A 21228-nucleotide genomic window follows, 5' to 3' on the forward strand; every position below is an offset into this window, starting at 1 on the left:
CAAGCCATAGACCAAGTGCTGTAATAGGATCACAAATTTTTAGCTGATTTATCTTTTAGTGATTAAGTCTAATAAACCAGACTTAAGACCCAATTTTGCCACCTTTGCTCACATTAAATACCTTGCTACCCAAGTAGTCATATCCATTCCAGTTGGATTATTTGCAGAATAAGGCCCTTAATCAATACCCTGGCAACTTTTAAAAATTTAGTCTTCTCTGAACTTTCAGATCTGTGTTGCCCTCCCACCCCATAGGTTTTGTGTTGGTAACACGATTAGGGAGCTAGAGCTATCTAAATATTTCTATGAACAGCAACAATGGCTACCAGTGAAGTCTGGTGTTTGCACTGTTGTGATTTGAACAAAATCCTTTCCAAGAATTTCTGTAGTGGTTTTAGATATTTTATGTACATTTATCAGATACCTTTCTCCTCCACTCTCCAGAGGGGACATTGTCACCCTGGCCGCCAAAAGAGAGTAAGGAAGATAATGCAGAAGCAGGCTCCACTATCGATACCGATGAAAACAGACTTGAGCCAAGATCGGATGATGACGACACGTAAGTCACTGATGTGGATAAGGTAACTTAAGTCAAGTTACTCCAGAAGAGGGAAAAGCTATGAACGGACAGATTCCTTCTCTTAAGAAAATTGGCCCAGCAGGCTAAGTTGCTTAAAAAAAAATTCTGTACCTTTAGATTTTTCAGTGTAATTAAACAGAGCAAGTTATTAGCAGTCAAATTGGATTTTACATGTTGTTAAACTACAGAATTAGGTCGACTTAAATTAGTTCATGAAGATGCCAATACTAATGGCATCTATACTACACCATTAGTGTAGAAAAATGCAGATACAATAATGATAAAATTGGCCGTCTCCATATCATTTACATTGTCGTTTTAGTGGAGCTTAACAGGATGGAGGAATGGGGGCAGGAAAATATTTAAAATTCATACCCAGCTTTTATACTCCTCACAAAACAATTTTTTTTTTAAATGGAGACCTTATGGGCTTTGAGACCAGGACAGCTAATAACAGACACATTTTACTAACATCCATTTTCTCTGTTTAAACATGTAGGAACTTTGAAGAATCTGAAGATGAATTGAGGGATGAACTGGTGGAATCACTAGAAAAAGTGATAACTTCTCTGGCAGAGGAAGTCAGAGAGGTGCCAATCCAGTCAGCGAACAAAGACGAACCAGAAGAAGAGAAAGACAGGTTAGCTAGTGAAATACCTGGGAAACCTGATGAGATTTTAGACAGAAACACTGATCCATTTACTGCTGACATATGTAATGGAGAAGGCAGGCAGGAAGCAGCACTCAGCTAAAATAGGAGATTGACTGCTGTTTCAAGACTTTCATAAGTTGCTGGAAGACACAGCCATAGCAGGGCCAATATTTTAAAAACGGGGGCCTAAAGTTAGGTTCTTCAATCCATATTTAGGCACCTGAAGTGGCAGCCTGCTTTTCAAAGTGCTGAGCACTCATTTGAAACAAATGGGACATGCTGGGCATGCTGCACTTTTAACATTCAGGCTACTTATTCAAGTGGCTAAAATTAATCTTTTTTAAAAATCTTGGGCTAAAATGAAAAGCAAACTCAGCTTCTGCTTATATCTTTACTCGTCTACACTGCCTCTCTCTATCCACTCTTTAGTACATTCCTGATTCTTTTATCTGTTCCACATGACAGAATTGCACTCTTCGGTTATCTACTCCCCTACTTCTCTTCCCCAAAATCCATCTGTTTTGTGAAGCTTTCCAGTCATTATATGTTGTCCTGTGCAGCTTGAAGCTCCTGCTAGTAAGCCATTAAGAGACAGGAACCCATAGTTTGACTTGCACAGATCTTATTTTATATAGCACCAGGTACACTTAAACTCTTTTATAATGATTAATAGCAGCAGCAAAGGTTACTAGTACCCCAGTATGTTATGTATCTGAATTTCTAATTAAAAGTGCCATTATGCAAAAAATTTGACAGCTGGAACATGGTAAAGAGTTATTCCAGCTGTCATTTTCTCCTGTCCTCTCAAATTTTAGATGTAAGCTGTCTGGATACTATTTAAATGGAAGGAACACAAATAATAAATCTTTTTGATTTTAATAGTTTTTGCCTGTCTCTTATTAGCTTTTTTACTTAGAATCATAGAATATCAGGGTTGGAAGGGACCTCAGGAGGTCATCTAGTCCAACCCCCTGCTCAAAGCAGGACCAATCCCCAATTAAATCATCCCAGCCAGGGCTTTGTCAAGCCTGACCTTAAAACTTCTAAGGAAGGAGATTCTACCACCTCCCTAGGTAACGCATTCCAGTGTTTCACCACCCTCCTAGTGAAAAAGTTTTTCCTAATATCCAACCTAAACATCCCCCACTGCAACTTGAGACCATTACTCCTTCTCCTGTCCTCTTCTACCACTGAGAATAGTCTAGAACCATCCTCTCTGGAACCACTTCTCAGGTAGCTGAAAGCAGCTATCAAATACCCCTCATTCTTCTCTTCCGCAGACTAAACAATCCCAGTTCCCTCAGCCTCTCCTCATAAGTCATGTGTTCCAGACCCCTAATCATTTTTGTTGCCCTTCGCTGGACTCTCTCCAATTTATCCACATCCTTCTTGAAGTGTGGGGCCCAAAACTGGACACAGGACTCCAGATGAGGCCTCACCAATGTCGAATAGAGGGGGACGATCACGTCCCTCGATCTGCTCGCTATGCCCCTACTTATACATCCCAAAATGCCATTAGCCTTCTTGGCAACAAGGGCACACTGCTGACTCATATCCAGCTTCTCGTCCACTGTCACCCCTAGGTCCTTTTCCGCAGAACTGCTGCCTAGCCATTCGGTCCCTAGTCTGTAGCTGTGCATTGGGTTCTTCCGTCCTAAGTGCAGGACTCTGCACTTATCCTTATTGAACCTCATCAGATTTCTTTTGGCCCAATCCTCCAATTTGTCTAGGTCCCTCTGTATCCTATCCTTGCCCTCCAGCGTATCTACCACTCCTCCCAGTTTAGTATCATCCGCAAATTTGCTGAGAGTGCAATCCACACCATCCTCCAGATCATTTATGAAGATATTGAACAAAACCGACCCCAGGACCGACCCCTGGGGCACTCCACTTGACACCGGCTGCCAACTAGACACGGAGCCATTGATCACTACCCGTTGAACCCGACAATCTAGCCAACTTTCTACCCACCTTATAGTGCATTCATCCAGCCCATACTTCTTTAACTTGCTGACAAGAATACTGTGGGAGACCGTGTCAAAAGCTTTGCTAAAGTCAAGAAACAATACATCCACTGCTTTCCCTTCATCCACAGAACCAGTAATCTCATCATAGAAGGCGATTAGATTAGTCAGGCATGACCTTCCCTTGGTGAATCCACGCTGACTGTTCCTGATCACTTTCCTCTCATGGAAGTGCTTCAGGATTGATTCTTTGAGGATCTGCTCTATGATTTTTCCGGGAACTGAGGTGAGGCTGACTGGCCTGTAGTTCCCAGGATCCTCCTCCTTCCCTTTTTTAAAGATTGGCACTACATTAGCCTTTTTCCAGTCATCTGGGCTTCCCCCGTTCGCCACGAGTTTTCAAAGATAATGGCCAATGGCTCTGCAATCACAGCCGCCAATTCCTTTAGCACTCTCAGATGCAACTCGTCCGGCCGCGTGGACTTGTGCACATCCAGCTTTTCTAAATAGTCCCTAACCACCTCTTTCTCCACAGAGGGCTGGCCATCTATTCCCCATGTTGTGATGCCCAATGCAGCAGTCTGGGAGCTGACCTTGTTAGTGAAGACAGAGGCAAAAAAAGCATTGAGTACATTAGCCTTTTTCCACATCCTCTGTCACTAGGTTGCCTCCCTCATTCATTAAGGGGCGCACACTTTCCTTGGCTTTCTTCTTGTTGCCAACATACCTGAAGAAATCCTTCTTGTTACTCTTGACATCTCTTGCTAGCTGCAGCTCCAGGTGCGATTTGGCCCTCCTGATTTTATTTCTACATGCCTGAGCAATATTTTTATACTCTTCCCTGGTCATATGTCTAAGCTTCTTTTTTATGTTTCAGATCCGCTAGGATTTCACCGTTAAGCCAAGCTGGTCGCCTGCCATATTTACTATTCTTTCGACACATCGGGATGGTTTGTCCCTGTAACCTCAACAGGGATTCCTTGAAATACAGCCAGCTCTCCTGGACTCCTTTCCCCTTCATGTTAGTCCCCCAGGGGATCCTACCCATCCGTTCCATGAGGGAGTCGAAGTCTGCTTTCCTGAAGTCCAGGGTCCGTATCCTGCTGCTTACCTTTCTTCCCTGTGTCAGGATCCTGAACTCAACCAACTCATGGTCACTGCCTCCCAGATTCCCATCCACTTTTGCTTCCCCCACTAATTCTTCCCGGTTTGTGAGCAGCAGGTCAAGAAAAGCTCCCCCCCTAGTTGGTTCCTCTAGCACTTGCACCAGGAAATTGTCCCCTACGCTTTCCAAAAACTTCCTGGATTGTCTATGCACCGCTGTATTGCTCTCCCAGCAGATATCAGGAAAATTAAAGTCACCCATGAGAACCAAGGCGTGCGATCTAGTAGCTTCTGCAAGCTGCCGGAAGAAAGCCTCATCCACCTCATCCCCCTGGTCCGGTGGTCTATAGCAGACTCCCACCACTACATCACTCTTGTTGCTCACACTTCTAAACTTAATCCAGAGACACTCAGGTTTTTCTGCAGTTTCGTACCAGAGCTCTGAGCAGTCATACTGCTCCCTTACATACAGTGCTACTCTCCCACCTTTTCTGCCCTGCCTGAACAGTTTATAACCATCCATGACAGTACTCCAGTCATGTGAGTTATCCCACGAAGTCTCTGTTATTCCAATTACGTTGTAATTCCTTGACATCACCAGGACCTCCAGTTCTCCCTGCTTGTTTCCAAGGCTTTGTGCATTCGTATATAAGCACTTGAGATAACCTGCTGATCGCCCCCCATTCTCAGTATGAGGCAGGAGCCCTCCCCTCACAGACATTCCTGCCTGTGCTTCCTCCTGGTATCCCACTTTTCCACTTACCTCAGGGCTTTGGTCTCCTTCCCCCAGTGAACCTCACTAGGTTAGCCAGCCTGCTTGCAAAGATGCTCTTCCCTCTCTTCGTAAGGTGGAGCCCGTCTCTGCCCAGCACTCCTCCTTCATGGAAGACCATCCCATGGTCAAAGAATCCAAAGCCTTCTCTCCAACACCACCTGCATAGCCATTCGTTCACTTCCACGATTCGACAGTCCCTACCTAGGCCTTTTCCTTCCACGGGGAGGATGGACGAGAACACCACTTGCGCCTCAAACTCCTTTATCCTTCTTCCCAGAGCCACTTAGCCTATAGTAGGCTGTAGCAAACTAACCATTTTTGTTAAAAGCAGAAGTCTACTGCTGCAGTGTTTTAACCATTAGACTAAAGTTTCCATGTTACATGAAGCAATAGTTTAAAGTCCAAATTTGTGACCCAATGGAATAGGCTCTGTCTGATCAAGTTTTCAATTTTCTTTAAAAATAGAAAAAACATAGGAGGGTAGGAGAAAACAACAAGATGTCCTTATAAGAGGAAGAAAGAAATGGTTAAAACAAGGGACAACTGCAAGTAGTTATACCTCTGCTCCTGCTTTTTTTAAAAGTACTGTAGGATTAAACTTTAGTGAACACTACAGCTAAGGCTGCAAAATAGTCTGTTTAATCTGATTTGAGATAGCTGTCTGAAAAATTTGCACTGGTGAATGCAAGCAAAGAAACCGTAAACTGAACTTTTCTTTTACATTGTGAAAGGAGAGTACCTAATATAAATATTGGTAGATTTAGGTAATATTTCAGGGAGGATTTGGTAATATTAAGGTTTGCATCAGAAATACAAAGAAGTGTTCATCATGAGAGTTTGTACTCAAAGAGCAAGCAGAGCCATCACTGGAAACTTCAGAATAGTGTTTTACCACTAACCCTGGAAATACATTTTTTGTCTTGAGCATCTGACTCATCAAAATCAGCAAAGTGTTAATCTTTAAAAACTGAATCCCTCTACTGTAGCTACTCCAATCTGTCTTTCTTCAGGCAAGAAGTCTTAAAAAAAACCAAAAACAAACAACTTTAAAATAACCTAAATATGAGGAGTTTCCACATGCAGTTCTACTACTCATGAGAAAACATTAAGAATTTAGAAAGTTTAGTAGTGCCCTGTAAATCCATTGGAAAAAAGTTAATTTTCATGGAATGGGGTTTCCTCCCTCTCCTAATAAAAATCTTTTAATGCACAGAGCTGATGTCCTAACAGAAGTATAGGACTCTTTATTGCACCATGATAGCACAGATTGGAAAAAATATTTACAAGTGACATATGTATAAAATTATCTTTATACATGTACACAAATACGACATTTATTTAAATAACTGTTCCACAGACAATAGGAATGCCACTTCAAACTCTTGGTCAGAAAATCTGTTCACAGACTGGCGAGCATTTTGTCTGATTTCCAGCCTCTTTTCAGGAGACAAAGAAAGGATCTGAGCCATGGTCTCAGAATAATCATCCTCATTTTCTGCTAGAAATCCTGTAATATGTCCTTCATAGGGTACCACGATATCTAGTTTGGGGCCACCAGAATTGTGAGCCAGAATAATTGTGCCAGCTGCCATACATTCAACTATTCCTGGAAAGATACAAAAAACATGTTATTAAGAATACAGTTCTCATATGTACATAGAGCTGGTTGAGCTTTTTCAGTGGAAGTGTTTTTTCAATGAATTTTTTGTCAAAATAGACACTTCAGAACCATTTTTTCCAAAATGTTTCATGTTTTTCATTAAAAAACCTACACCAAAATTTTCATTTTTTTTTGGCAACTAAAAAAATGAAGATTTCAGCTGATTGGATAAAAATAAAAACTTTAAGTGAAACCAAAACTGCTTACTCCCTCAGCTTTTTTTTTTTTTTGGATACTGGAAAATCAGTTTTCTATTTGTTGTTCCATCTGAACCCCGAAAAATTTTTCTAGATAAGATGACAATTTTTTAAAAAAATGTTATCAAAATTTGGGGGAGGGGAAGTGGGGAGACCATCTCTACTTATGGATTTCAATAAAATTTAAAAATGTAGGGAAAAGACATCCAGTAACAGAATTCTAAACTGGTAATAGGTGCTGTTTTATCATTTAATTTCTTAGCACCTGACTGTTTGACATCTGAGTTCAAGCTCAGTCTGACAAGACTCGGAGGTGTTATAACAAAAGAGAATCAGTTTGTTTGTCAGTGATATCCATGGGCTTGAGCCATATCTTTCAAGATACAGCCAACACGTATTGTGACATTGGATTTCTAGGTTGAGATTTTTAGTATATTTTGCTAGTCTGATTTGTATAATAGACTTGAATAAAAAGCTACATATTGAAAAGAATAGAGGTGTACGGAATGAAGGTGCACTGAACTAGGCATACTACTAACCGCAGGGACCAGCAACACCTGAAGCCAAACAGTTAAAACACCTTTGAAAATTCAAAGAGTGCTGGAATTGAATGGTATATAGCATTTGTATTTGATCCCCATAGATTACACAACAACCCCAACAGACATTCTGATTACTGCCTTGCTGCTTCTTCGCTGCAATTCTGAGATTTTAAATGCTGTTAGCTCAAGAACTGCCAGAGGTAGAAAATAATGCTGTAACTATATCCTAAAGCTTGGAATATAAAGATAAAAAGCCATAAAAGGTGAGCTGCTAAATCATCCTGGAATTCAGGGCCATAATCTGAGTGGGGTGTCTACATGCTATTCTGGCAAAAGGCGAAGTCTTTGGGAAGAGGGAGTGTGTGTGGAAATGAACAAAATTATAATTGTGGATTTAAAAGTCCAATATCTTGTGACCTGCCAGGACTAGAATTCCTTTGAGGGACCATTACAAAAAATTAGAAGTACCTTCAATACCAGTAAGTACTGAGCCTGGACCAGAACTCGGAAGAAAACATTTTTGATCACTGCACAGTCATAAGACAAATCAGCTAACTATGTTACAATTGACACCATTGCTAATATTTATCCCTTTACTGCAACAAAATGGGAGCATGACTGAAAAGTCTCAGCAGTTTTAGTAATGGGAAAAATCCAATAAGAAGTAACAGGAAATGGGAAAAAAGCCAATAACAGAAGACAAAAATTCTCACATGTGGAAACAAAGTAGATATTGTAAAAAAAATATGGCTTGGGGGAGGTGAGAAGCAAGAGTAGGCGAATGAAGACAGTAACAGAGGCAACAGAAAAGCCATCAAGATACTACATAGGAGGAAAATTCTATCAGCTAGAGAGTATGCTTCTGAACTGACTCAACAGGCTTTACTTATATCATGGTCCTGTACAGCGTAAGTCGCTTCTGTTAATTGTAATTTAGTAATGGCTGATGACATCAGTTTCAGCTTGCTGAAGCCACAGCCAAGTAATCAGTCCATCCATTAGGATGCAAGCTTGTCTCATCCTGCATGCATGCCAGAGAGGTATGGTTAGTCTTACCCCATTCCATAAATGGGAAAAGCGAGCAAGTCCCTATTTCTGTGCCTCATTCATCTCCATAAAGCAAGCCTCCCTCCCCTCCCCCAGCTGAAGTCAGAGCCTTAAGGTGCTTGAAGTCGAGGAAAAGTACTCACCAATTCCAAAGTGCTCATTCCACATGGTGTGCAGACCAATAACTGCATCTGCCAGGTACTTCTTTAGCTCCTCAAATGGAATGTTTACTTTGAACTCCACCTTTTTGTCAACTCCTAGCTCTTCACAAAGCTTTTTAAGTCTGTTTACACGCTGCTCATCTTGTTGGTTACGACAGCCTCCAATCAGGATAAGCTTTGGTGAGGACTGCTGCCCCAGAGCTTTCTTTTCCAAGAATTTGGCAAAGGCTCTGATTTGCAAAGGATGGTCCTTCTCGGGCCTAAACTGTCCTACAGAGACAATGGAATATTCTGTGGTGCTCTTTTCCTCCTGTAACGGAATATCCAGGAATGTCTGAACATCACAAGGTGGATACACAACACTTGTGCAAATGCCAGTTCTCCAGAGGGAAAGGATGTGATTTAGGGTCCATGAAGAATTAACCATAATGACATCACTGCGAGAACCAACCAATCCATATACAAAAGCAAACAAGTAGTAATAGACAAATTTAAGTTTGCTGAGAAGGGGATTCCTTGTAATGAAGGCTGCATTGTTAAATCTGGCATTCTGACTCCTAACCACAGAAAGCATGTCAGTGCTGATAGTTGGATAATGAACATAACACCCAACACGGCAACCTCCTAAGTACTTAAACAGAGGCAATGTGAAGGCATAACCCATTGAGTCAATGTAAACATCAGGAACACACTTCATAAGAGCTTCCCAACCAAGAAACACAGACCCTAAGCTTTGACCCAGCAAAGTGAAGTGGGGGTAAAGAGAGGCCTCCACAAGGTAACGTTTTTCTAGAAATACAAACTTCACAGGATGAGTTAATTTGATGTTGAATCTTCTGAAAGCACTTTCTACAATCTGTTCTCCAGTGACATCTTTATCGCCAGTATAGACAACATATATTGCATCTTTGTACCTGAAAGAGTACAGTAAAGAAGAATTTCACAAATCTTTTTCTATAAAAATTTGTCACAAGTTATGCAACTGAGACTTATTTCCGTCTCAAAATTACCAGAAGTGAGAACAAACTTTTAGCCTCGGTCTTAAACATGTTGGCCTTAAAACATATTGGTTTTGGTTTAACTGAACCAGATTTTTTTTTTTAAACCACATTTCTGGAGCCTTAAGAGTCTTTGATCTGCCAAAAAGCATGGTTGTTTTTTGGCTAATTAAAAGAAACCATGTTATTCAATAGAATTCAACTTGCAGGGCAGGATATTCCCATTCCAAAAATGAAATATCAAGACTGCAGAATTGGTCCTCCTAGTGCAAACAAAAAGTAAAAAGGAGGAAGAGTGTAGCATAGACCAATGGATGTGTCAAAAGGGTAAAGAGGTTTTAGATGAGTGTTTGAATGCCTCAGGCAACTGTTTGGATTAGATGTGATTTACTTAAATATATGGGATGCCAAAAATTGCATAGATAATACCATAAAAAGTATCAGGAAAAATCAGACTGCAATATAAACTTGCACTTTGCTAAGTACGTGCACTTACTTTTTCTGCAGTGTTCTTACAGCACACCACAAAACTCTCTCCCCTCCACCACCTGCATTGCAATATGGATGGAAAAATGCAACAACCAGTTGATGTTTCCCATCTTTTCCTATTGAGGCCAACTGATTTTTCCTTTGTTGTAGCCACAGCCGTATTCCCCACAGTAGTACAACCAAACAGAGACATAAAGCTCCACTTAGGAACAATCCAGGGATGAACAATGAGCACAGCAACCTGGAACAAGCAGGGAAAATTAAATTCAAACATCATTTGTAAAAAATAGTATATGTAAGAAAATATTAAAAACAGTAAATACTATATATATTTCCTAGGCAATTTCTCAGATTATTCTCTCAGGGGTAATGGATATCAGTACCTTGTTTTAACAGCTAGCTTATTACTGGTTTGTTTTCAAACCTCTGCTTGGAAGACCGCAATAGACAAGAAGGTTACAACTAAGCTTATGGAGGTGATCTAAAATTATAATAAAGTAAAAAATCCAAAATATAGCTATCTCTAGCATGACTCCTATAGAATTCTGCCAACAGACACTGACTCTTGTGGTGAGTTTACTACATGATAGCAATAAATGAAGCAGGTTATTTCATCCTTCCCTTTCTCATCCATCTGTTCCAGCTTCTTATAGCCACTGTAAACTCTTTGGGGCAGGGACTAATTTTTTTTTGGGGGGGGGGGAGAATATACAGTGCCTTGATCTTTGATTGATGATGCTATATATTTCAGCAACACAGCAAGTGATTTTCTGTTTTATTAACAGTAAATTAAGCATCCCAGCACCTACATGGGAAATCAGTGTAATCCCATTTTGCAGATGTGAAAACTAAAGTACAGAGGTATTAAGTGACTTGTTTAAAGTCTCACAAATGGGTGGCAAAGCTAAGGACAAAAAACAGGAGTCCATACTGCCTATTCTTTGCTTTAGACCTCTGTATGGTCCTTCTGAGCAAGTGGAAGGCACAGAATCACCAAGATGCCACACCTGACTACAGCACATAAGAGATTTGGGGTAAAATTTTCAAAAATGGCTAAGTGACTTGGGAACCTAAGTTTCATTTTGAGAGGTGACTTGGGCACCAAGGACCACCAGGCTTGGTCTGCAGTACAATGTTAAGTCAGCATAACTACACCACTCAGAGCTGTGAACAATGTCACACCCTGTGTGATGTAATTACAGGTTTCAGAGTAGCAGCTGTGTTAGTCTGTATCCGCAAAAAGAAAAGGAGGACTTGTGGCACCTGTGACGGGGCAAGGCCAGATGGCTATTGAAAAGTAGTGGGAGATACATATATTAGCTCCAGGCTAAACAAATCTCTGGTACCAGGTTAAGTAAAATGGAAGCTGCTCCAGGTCATTTAAGACACCTGGGGCCAATTAAGAGCTTTCCAGAAGGCAGGGAGAATGCTAGGTTGATTGGGACACCTGAAGTCAAACAGGGGCTGGCTGAAACTAGTTAAAAGCCTCCCAGCCAGTCAGGTGGGTGTCTATGTCAGGAGCTGTAGAAGAAAGTTGTGCTATTGGAGAGGCTGAGTAGTACACACCATATCAGGCACAAGGAAGGAGACCCTGAGGTAAGGGTGAAGTAGAGCTTGAGGAAGTGAGGTCTGCTGTGCGGGAAGTAGCCCAGGGATTTGTACATGTCATGTTTCTAAAAGGTCAGCTACCATAGCTGATACTATTAGGGTCCCTGGGCTGGAGCAGAAGGTGGGCCTGGGCTCCCCCCCTCCCTTTGCCCCCTGATTAATCACTGAGACTGGGAGACAGAGACTGTGCAAGGAAGGATAACTTCTCCTCACCTCCCTTGCTAGGTTATCATGAAAATGGCTCTGTAGACTGTGACCCTTATCTCTAGAGAAAGAAGGGTTACGTGAAGGGTCACAGAAAGCCTCTGAGGCTAGCGAAATCTGCCAGGAAACACAGGACCCATGGAGGCAAGGACAGAGCTTTGTCACACACCTTAGAGACTAACAAATTTATCTGAGCATAAATTTTCGTGAAGTACAACTCACTTCATCAGATGCATCCGATGAAGTGAGCTGTAGCTCACGAAAGCTTATGCTCAAATAAACTTCTAAGTCTCTAAGGTACCACAAGTCCTCCTTTCCTTCCTGTGTGATGTAGTCAGACATAGCTGGGGCACTGGAAGAACGCCTCCTGTTGCTGTAATGTCTACACTTAGGGTTGCCACCTGACTGAGTTTTGGCTTCTGTGTCCAGGTGCAATTTAGGGTTGCTTGGTGCCTGGTTTTTAACTGGAAAGCCCAGTGGAAAAGGGGACCTTGCAGCATCCAGTCATAGACTGACTGGACACCAAAAGTCCAGCTACTGCAGGGCTGGGGGAGGTGCCAGGTCATTAATCCAGGCCAGACCCTGCTCAGTCAGGGCTTCCTCCTACCTGCAGACTGCAGCAGCTCTCAGCCCAGCGGGGAGAGGACTCGGGAGTCCCGTTACCAGTAAACAGAAAGGGGGCAACCCTATCTGCACAAAGCTGGACTGCTGCAGTGCTTCCAGTGCAGCTGTGGCCTGCGTCTCACGGACAGCCACCAGGACTTGAGCGCCTGCGTGACTCAGGAGCCTTTCCAGGGGCGCCCCGTGGGGTGACAGCTCCTAAGGCAGGGGCAGCCGGGGAGAGCCAAGAGCCCGCTCCCGAGAAGGTCAGCGGGGAGGGAGCAGACCACGTTAGAGAGGAAGAGCAACAGGGCGCCCGCAGCCAAAGCCGCCTCCCCGCCGCAGGCCCCGGCCCCCACACAGCGCAGCCGGGCGACGCCCCGGCGCGGGACGAGCGCTCGGGTCGCGGGGGCCGAGTGAGCGGGAGGAAACCCCGGCGCGGCGGCTGCGGGGTAGACACGGGGGGGGGGGAGAGCGGCTGCTTCCCCTGCGGGAGGGGAATGGCGCCCCCGCCAGCGGGCCGGGAGGCGGCGGGACTATTTTCTTTCCCTCCCCCCAACCGTGGAGCTGAGGCGCCCGCCCTCACCTGACTAGCGAGCACAGACAGAACTCTCCCGCCGCCATCTTGGACAACGCCGGGTAACCTTTCACCCGGGAAGCGATCGCGCCGCTGGAGGCCCGGCCTGACTATTCCTCCTTCCCCATTGGCTCCCGCTGGGAGAACCCGGCTGGAAAGAGGGGCGGGGCTAGAACGCTAGCGGGGATTAGGGGGCGGGGCTAGGTCTGCATGGGGGTGGGGCGCGCGCGGTCTCGAGTGGGCGGGGCAGGGGGCGTGCCAGGGTGGGGGCCGTGCTCCCGGGTTTGCAGGGAGGAGCAGGTAAGGACCGTCCCCTCCCCCCCTCCCCCCCTCCCCCGCTGGTGACTGGCGCTGCGCCCCTCTCGTTAGGGGCAGCGCCTTTGCCTCACGGTTCCTGTAGCGTGGCTGCAGCCCAGGGGCGTGGGCGTCTGAGAAACCTGCGGCGCTGACCCCAGGTAGCCCCTATATGCCACCCCCCACCTCAAACAGCACTTCTTGTCGAGTTAGTGCCTACTCCTGCCAGGCCACACTGCTTTCCCCCTGCCCTCCCCAGGGGGGATGTTTCCCCCAGAGGGTGGGTGCAAAGGAGGAGAAATTTGCAGCACCTGAGTGAGGTGAGATAGAGGCATTTGTCTCCTCACCCTGAGCTGACTGCTCCCAGGGCACAACCTGATGGTTAAATCTCCTCTGGGCTGCAAAGGTTGTGTGCAGTGACAGAGAAGCATATTCCCTGCAAGTGGCAGAGGGGCACATGCACTATAAGGGCAGGGCTCGGCTAGGAAAGAGTGTGGTTTGAACTCAAATTAGTTAATGCATGGGAACTAAAACGAGGGGAAATCCTGTCTCTTTGTGTAAACCTGCCTTTTTTGGCAGTGAAGACATAGCCAAGGCAAAGGCAGTTTGTAGTTTTAACACAAGTTAGCAGGTTAAGGTAAAGTGGAAAGCCGAGGATTTCTGCTGACTCGTGTTAAACCAATGCACTGCCTTGCCTTAACTAGGATTTTACCCTTGTTTCTACTTGTTAGCTAACAAGAACTCACTGTTTTTCCTAGTGAAGATAAGGCAAGAGGATGGTGGGTGGTGTACCCCGGGCCACAGACCACGGTGTATAACTTCACATTACTTCCTACACCACTGGGTAAGTCATGTGGGGAGTGTTTGCTCAAAATACATGAAAACAGTGAAAAATTGCCTACTGGTTAGAGCATAAGCCTGGCAGTTGTACATTCTGGGTTCTACTTCCAGCCTTGTCACTGTTTTGTTGTGTAATGTTAGGCAAATTATGTCACTCCTCTGCCTCAGTCTAAGGATATTTAAGGCACTCTACAAGTGCAACGTATTATCACTTTTTTAGAAAAAGAAGGGCTGTGTTTGTAAATGGCTAATCATTTTCCTGTATGGACGATCTTAAAAAGATATTGTCAGGTCAAATTTGGCCCAATAGTATAAGCTTTTATAATATTTAAAACCAATAGACATTGTTACATGATTTTAAAAGAAAAATCTAATGGAAAGTTTTCTTTAAAACACAAGAACTTCCTTTGTAGGGTCCGCAACTTAAAAATCGCATATTCTGCAGGAGAGCCTGAAAATATTTTCTAGACATAGAAGTGGAGTTAGGCTGTTTTCATTAAAAGGAATGCAAAAAAGTAGGCAATCATAAATGCTGATGAGCTTATTATATTTCTGAAATTGGTAATATGCTTAACATTGTTTAACATAACAGCATCCCCTTAAATTCATGGACATAAGGATTTAAAAAAACGTAATGACAAACTTTTGATCTGAGGTCCTTTAAAAACTACCTGTAAAGAAGAAATTATGCTAGAGCTAATCCATTACCTATACAAAACAATACCCTGTTTTGGCCCTGATCCTGCATTGGTATTTGCTAGCATAGACTCTTGTGCTTAGGCATCTCATAAGCACATTAGCGGATCCCAATGCAAGATTTTTCTCTTTCTTATCACATTTCCATTGTTTGTTTAATTTTCATCCTTTACAGGCATTATTTCTGCATGTGTCTCTTCATTATGGCAAAATGGTATGTATTCACTTTCCTTGCTTCAAATCACACTTTTGATCTCTGACTGCCTGATAAGCCTAAACAAACAGATGGTATAGTCTCCTGGCAAAGTACACATGTAACTCATTAACACTAAGAGATTTAATTGCATATATACTCCAGAATATCCAGCATCTGCTTCTCACTCTTCCTAGACACACACAAATTGCCAGATAGGATTTCCAGTGGCGGGTGTTTTGTTTTATTTCATCTTCCATTTTCCCTGCATTGAGAGACAATGTACGCAGACCAAAGGTCAGAAATGAAATGGAATGTGAAGAGGGCACTGCTGCATTCACCACAGTGAACTTCAGTTTATGGGGAGAAGACGGGAAGAAGATGACGTAGTTGTAGATAAGGTGGCTCATTTTAATAGGCACAGTCATAATGTGGGCTTCTATGAATCAAACAACCCAGAAAAAAACTTCATAACAAAACTGGACAAAGGTCACTCATTGACGGGCTGCTCTGTCTCAGAAATGGCTAAACATGCTCAGAAAGGGATTCTGAAGGGCATCCTCTCATCAGGAGCCTTGCAGGTACCGTACCCAAAGAGGGAACCAGATTTACTGAAAAGTACTATATACGGTTTGAAAAGATAAAAGGGCATAACAAAGCTGTGTTTGTGTCTAACATACCTGCCCAGCCGTGTGCTGCTATACCAACAACCACCTGAATGACCGTTTCCAGTATTATGAATGTTGTTTTTTATAGTAAATGAATTTTTTTTAAAAATTCATAACTCAATAACAAAAGAATGTGAGGCAGAAATGTGGGAATTTACAAGCAAAAACTTTTATCCTGCACTTACAAATGCTGTGTTATTAGAGTCCAGTGGTTGTAAGCTTAGAATTTATATATCTATTTCTATCTTTCTATTTTCAAAGTATCATTAGTGTTTCATCACAGAACAGTTAGTGTGTTTTGCTGTTTATAAATTAATCTTTCACTGAATAATGGGAATGAATCCCACATCTTTCCTGTGTTGGAGGAAGTGTGAAGCTGGCTAAAGCATGGAAGGCAAAATCTAATCATCTGCAATACAGAGAATTTCTGAAGTCCTATGTGGAGCTGAAGATAAATGTCTTCATCTCCATTGTAATATCGGCAGTGTATCACATGAAAGATCCATTCCAGGTGGGTGAATCCTCACTGTCTCCAGTCTGTTACAGAGTCAAGGTTTTTCACATTTTTGAAGAGTTTTCAGTTCATTTTATGAATAGAATCGCTTAGATATGTACTGATCTGTCTGCCTCAATGAAGACAGAGCAACAGTCTTTCTGTGTCATAGTTCTGGCCTGTTTTGCTCACTGAGATTCTGGAGCTGTTAGGGGTTCTCTGAGCCATGACCTGTGAGTTAGATCAATGTCTTTCTTGACTGGGGTAAGCCAGTGGTGAAGTACTGGGTCCATTGCTGGTAGAGTGTGTCAACACATCCCTATGCAGGGAGGCTGGGTGCCTGTTGTCCTTAAATCAAGAATCATACAACAGCTGCCTTAAGAAATTATCACTTGAAGCTGATGACTTGGATCAAACTTCCCATTTGTGAAGCATCATTGAGAAGGCTATGGTAGGAAAACATCAATTTCTTTAGTCATCAGAATTCCTACATTTTGACCAATTGGGTGTCCAGTGGCAAGGAAGTCCAAGACAACTGCGGGCTTCTTCTCTGTTGAAGCCTTCGTCCACCTTCACAGCCATTAAGTGGTGATCCTGCTTCATCCACCTTTCTGCCATTGAGATCTTGTATTGGGTTGTGTTGTGCTGGGCTGCACTTTGTCTGGTATCTCCCCTTTGACCTTACGGCCATGGGTGGCCCTACCAGGAGTACAGGATTCCAGACGGCATTGCTCTTAGGGTCTTAAGTATATGCAAGCTTCTCCACCACGTCTTGGTGGCAGCCCAAGAAGTAGCATCTTTATGAAGCTGAAGGAATGGATGAGGGCAAGCTGGCTGAGGCTTACTTAAGGTGAGATGTGTGGAAGTATAACATTGTATAAGTATAACGTTGTATAAGGGGACATGCTGGATACATTGTATATGAGAGGGCATGCCAAAACATGTTACAAAGTAGCTGAGGGAGCACGCGTAGGGACAGTTAGCTTTTGAATGGAGAAGCAATTAAGATAGAGCCAGCATGTCTAAGAAGCAGACATCAGAATGGAAGGTGTGAAGGGCAATTAGTTAAGTTAACTGGAAGCTGTTAAAGGAGATTAAGGGTGGCAGGTAATTGAAGATACGTGACTGGTCTCGGGGATCTCGAAGGGTGGTGACTAAAATCTTTTTCTTCTTTTGTCTGTAACTTCTCTAACTTGTTCTCCAAAAAACTGTATAAATTAAAAGACACAAGCCCCACTCGGGGGGCTCACTTCTAAATGTATTAGCAGAGCAGCTTTGCTAATAAAACAGAGTGGTCTGATAAATTGTGAGTCTGAGTCGAACTTTGACAATTTGGAGGTTCCACCGAGATGGCAAGCGGCTTCACTGAGGCTGTGTGATCCCTGAGTGCCTTGCAGGACGATCATGGCAGCCGGCGCCTGGACGCTTAGTCCAAGTGATCCTCCACAAGACAGAAAGGTACACACAGCAGCGCAGTCTACGCCATTGAACTTGTTGGTTCCCACTCTGTTCGGGTAGGGGTCTTTGGATCCAGCTTCTGGAATCAGATGTCTCAGGTAATTATTATTTTTGTGCTTTAACCGGTTTGAGGACTGTCTTGTCTTTGTGTCTATCCATCTTCCCCATGGGGTGTGTGTGTGTGAATCTGGGAGCCATCTCTGTCCAGAGACTGGCTGACCAAGGGGTCCCCATCCCCACGGTCTGAATAAGTAGAATCTGCTCAGCTGCAGCCGCACCACGTCTTGGGTATAACCCCTGGTGTGAAAGCAAGGGCAGTTGAGGCAGTAGCCTGTGGGCTCCTTTCTGTGTGTTGCACTGGGTACCGCTCTGCTGAGCCCAAATTTCCTTCTTGTGGGAGTGCTGTGTGAAGCCCTCCTGGATGGGTAATCAGAAGTCTAAGGTAGAACAGTTCCCTAAGGGAACTCCAGCTTATTTTATGTATTTTAGGAGGGGTCCAGACTCTTGGACCATTTTTCAAGAAACCTACAAATTAGCTCTAGAGAACCACAAATTACAGTGGCCACTGTTAGGTTCTTGGGACAAGGATCGAGTGGACGCTTTAAAAAGCAAACTCGTCCTCCCAAAAACCAAATTTGGAGAGAGAAGAAGTAGACTGCTTCATGCAGTGGTGGGAAGAGGCAAATCGTAGATGGACTGAGTCAAAACTCACCTCTCTTAAAAATTCTATCAAAAAACTAACAGTTCAATTGGATGCAGTCTCTCCCACCACTAGTCCGAGCACTCCCCTTTGCCCAGTCCTGTGCAATGATCCAGATCAAACCTGACCCCCACCATACTCCTGCGCAAATAAGAAATCAGAAAAGGAAAAATCTTCGGTGACTACAGATAATGAAAGTGAAGAAGACATACCCTCATTGGCCTCACAGCTCTGCAAAATATTATGAAGAAGAAATCCAAAGCAGACTGCAAAGATTCTCTTGACATCTCTTCTTGGAAAAGAGAACCTGATGGGAGGTTAATGAGAGACTCTGATCAAACTGTTGTGGCACCCTTACGACTCCTTAAGATGGGAGAAAGTGAGTCCATATGGGATTATAAGCCCTGGACTCATACGGAACTTTTATCTATAGTTAAGTTTTCCCAAACCACAGGAAAACTCTGTTAAATTTGCTGAGGAGTTTCTGTTAATCTGTTAAACCTATGAACCCTCTGAGACAGATCTCCTCCAACTGAGTAAATTGTTAGCTCCTGCCAGTTATTATGAAAAATGGTTGGCTGCCGCAGGCTGGTTGAGTGGTGTGCCTCAGCTGGCCATAAAAAGTACTGGCCCAGATTCGGCATACAGAGACCGGTGTATGGCTCTTTGGAAGCGCCTGCATCAAGCCATTCCCAAAGTGTGGTCTCCTAAAACAAACTGGACAGCAATACGTTGCTGTAAGCAAGGGCAAGGAGAAAGCCCAGGCGACTCTAGGTCCCGGCTAACTGATATTTTCCTACAACATTCAGGAATACAAGAGCCCGATGTAAATGGGCCGGGGGCCTTGGCACATGCATTTGTTGATGGTCTTCTCCCTGCCACAGGCAGCATGTTAAAACGAATAAGTGTGGGATGGGAGACTGAAACCATGGACAAATTGCTGGCAGTAGCAGAGCATTGCCACCGCACTTTAAAAGGAAAGGAGGAACAGTCCTCCCAAAAGTTAATGGCTCTGCAGATACAGCATTATTCAGGACTAAGCAGACCACACCGGGGACAGGGACGGGTTTGCAGAAGGGGGCGGGGGCTGGATTAACTGGGGTTTGTAACTACTGTAAACAGCCTGGACACTGGAAAAAAGAGTGTCCGAGACGACCTAATAATTGTATGGGAAATCAAGTGAACCCCCCGCTGGTTCCTCCAGCTGATCCCCAACCCTATTTTTCACCCCAACAATGACGGGATGCTGGGGAACCTCACAAAGTTTTAGCTCCCTTATTACCTCTGTCCCCTACTGGAGAATGTGTCCTGACTGTAAATGATTTCTCTCTCCCTTTCCTTGTTGATACTGGAGCTTCTCTTTCTACAATCCACACCACTGACTTGCCTGAGGTTCCCCGATCTGGAAAATCTGTGTCTGCTGTTGGCATTACAGGGATCCCTACCTCTTTTCCTCTCTCAAAACCTTTGTCTGTTCAGGTCGGTCCCCTCTCTGAGGAGCATGCATTCCTCCTCTCTGATTCCACCCCTGCAAACCTTCTGGGACGGGACTTGCTATGCAAACTTGGCTGTTCTATTTACTGCTCCCCAGATGGTGTCTATCTGCAAATCCCTCAGTCTTCCTTATGTGATTCTGTAGCCTCCCTGCTGTCTGAAACTTCCCTCTCCACTCCGGTCCCTTGCTGTCCCTTAACTCTGTCCCTAGAGCACCTAATCTCTCAGGTTCCTTCCTCCCTATGGCCATCTCACCCATCTGAAGTGGGCCGATTTTAAATACTGACCCAGTTCGGATTACTGTAGACAATTCCAAACCTCTGCCTCGCCTGTCTCAGTATCCTTTGAATCCTGAGGCAGAGGCTGGGATTGCTCCAGTTATATCTGCATTAAAAGAACAAGGAATTATTGTCCCTTGTTCCAGCCCCTGTAACACCCCTATCCTCCCAGTTCAAAAGGCTGATGGCAAATCGTGGCGATTTGTTCAAGACCTTCGAGCTATTAACCGTATTGTCATACCTTCTTTTCCAGTGGTTCCTAACCCTGCTACAATACTAGCGTCTATTCCCCCAAATGCAACCCACTTTAGAGTTGTAGATTTGTGCTCTGCTTTCTTCTCTGTCCCAGTTCACTCTGAATCCCAGTATCTCTTTGCCTTCTCCTACAAGGGTCAGCAATATACATGGACTACCCTTCCCCAGGGGTATACAGAGAGTCGATCCTATTTTTCTCAAGCCCTAGCCAGGGATCTTGCTGATCTGGTTTTCCCATCAGGATCCACACTGATCCAATATGTGGATGACTTACTCCTGTGCTCCCCCTCTGTCTGCCTCAGAAACGGATTCACTAACACTTCTCACAGCTTTAGCAAACAAGGGTCATAAGGCACAAAATTGCAGCTCTGCCAAACCTCTGTCACATACCTAGGCTTCCTTCTCTCCCAGGGCTCCCGTACACTCTATCCAGCCCGGGTACAAGCCATCCTTAGCTTTCCCCAGCCTTGCTCTCCACGCCAGGTCAGAAAATTCTTAGGCATGACAGGGTTCTGTAGGCAATGGATTCCCCAATATGCTTCTCTGGCTAAACCACTCCAAGAACTCACTTGATTCTCTGTACCTAACCCCATGCCATGGCCACTTGAAGCAAATGCTGCTTTCATCTCCCTTAAGCAGAATTTAGCCTCTGCCCCTGCCTTAGGGTTACCTAACTGTGACAAGCCTTTTACCCTTTTCTG

The 21228-nt window shown here is 44.0% G+C and overlaps 2 protein-coding genes across 5 annotated transcripts in view; one reads left to right on the forward strand and one right to left on the reverse strand.

The window, feature by feature from the left end:
• ATP7B (ATPase copper transporting beta) overlaps positions 1 to 21228 on the forward strand; it is a 143724-nt gene that overhangs the window by 49498 nt on the left and 72998 nt on the right. Inside the window, exons 22-25 of one of the 4 annotated variants that reach the window (XM_073342979.1) lie at positions 445 to 559; positions 1080 to 1220; positions 15164 to 15202; positions 16219 to 16360. In XM_073342979.1, the coding sequence (XP_073199080.1) occupies positions 445 to 559; positions 1080 to 1220; positions 15164 to 15202; positions 16219 to 16360 (437 nt within the window). Of the gene's footprint in view, positions 1 to 444; positions 560 to 1079; positions 1221 to 13403; positions 13459 to 14210; positions 14297 to 15163; positions 15203 to 16218; positions 16361 to 21228 lie in introns of those variants that run through there. The other 3 variants (XM_073342989.1, XM_073343009.1, XM_073342999.1) reach the window with 3 other exon arrangements.
• ALG11 (ALG11 alpha-1,2-mannosyltransferase) lies at positions 6292 to 13272 on the reverse strand. Its single transcript, XM_073343021.1, has 4 exons — positions 13168 to 13272; positions 10177 to 10410; positions 8665 to 9596; positions 6292 to 6681 (listed from the first exon to the last, which is right to left on the reverse strand). Exons 1-4 carry the CDS (start codon positions 13203 to 13205, stop codon positions 6410 to 6412), a joined length of 1476 nt encoding a protein of 491 aa, XP_073199122.1. The 5' UTR covers positions 13206 to 13272; the 3' UTR covers positions 6292 to 6409.

Source organism: Lepidochelys kempii, chromosome 1 (assembly GCF_965140265.1).
Source record: "Lepidochelys kempii isolate rLepKem1 chromosome 1, rLepKem1.hap2, whole genome shotgun sequence".
Taxonomy (NCBI): Eukaryota; Metazoa; Chordata; order Testudines; family Cheloniidae; genus Lepidochelys; species Lepidochelys kempii.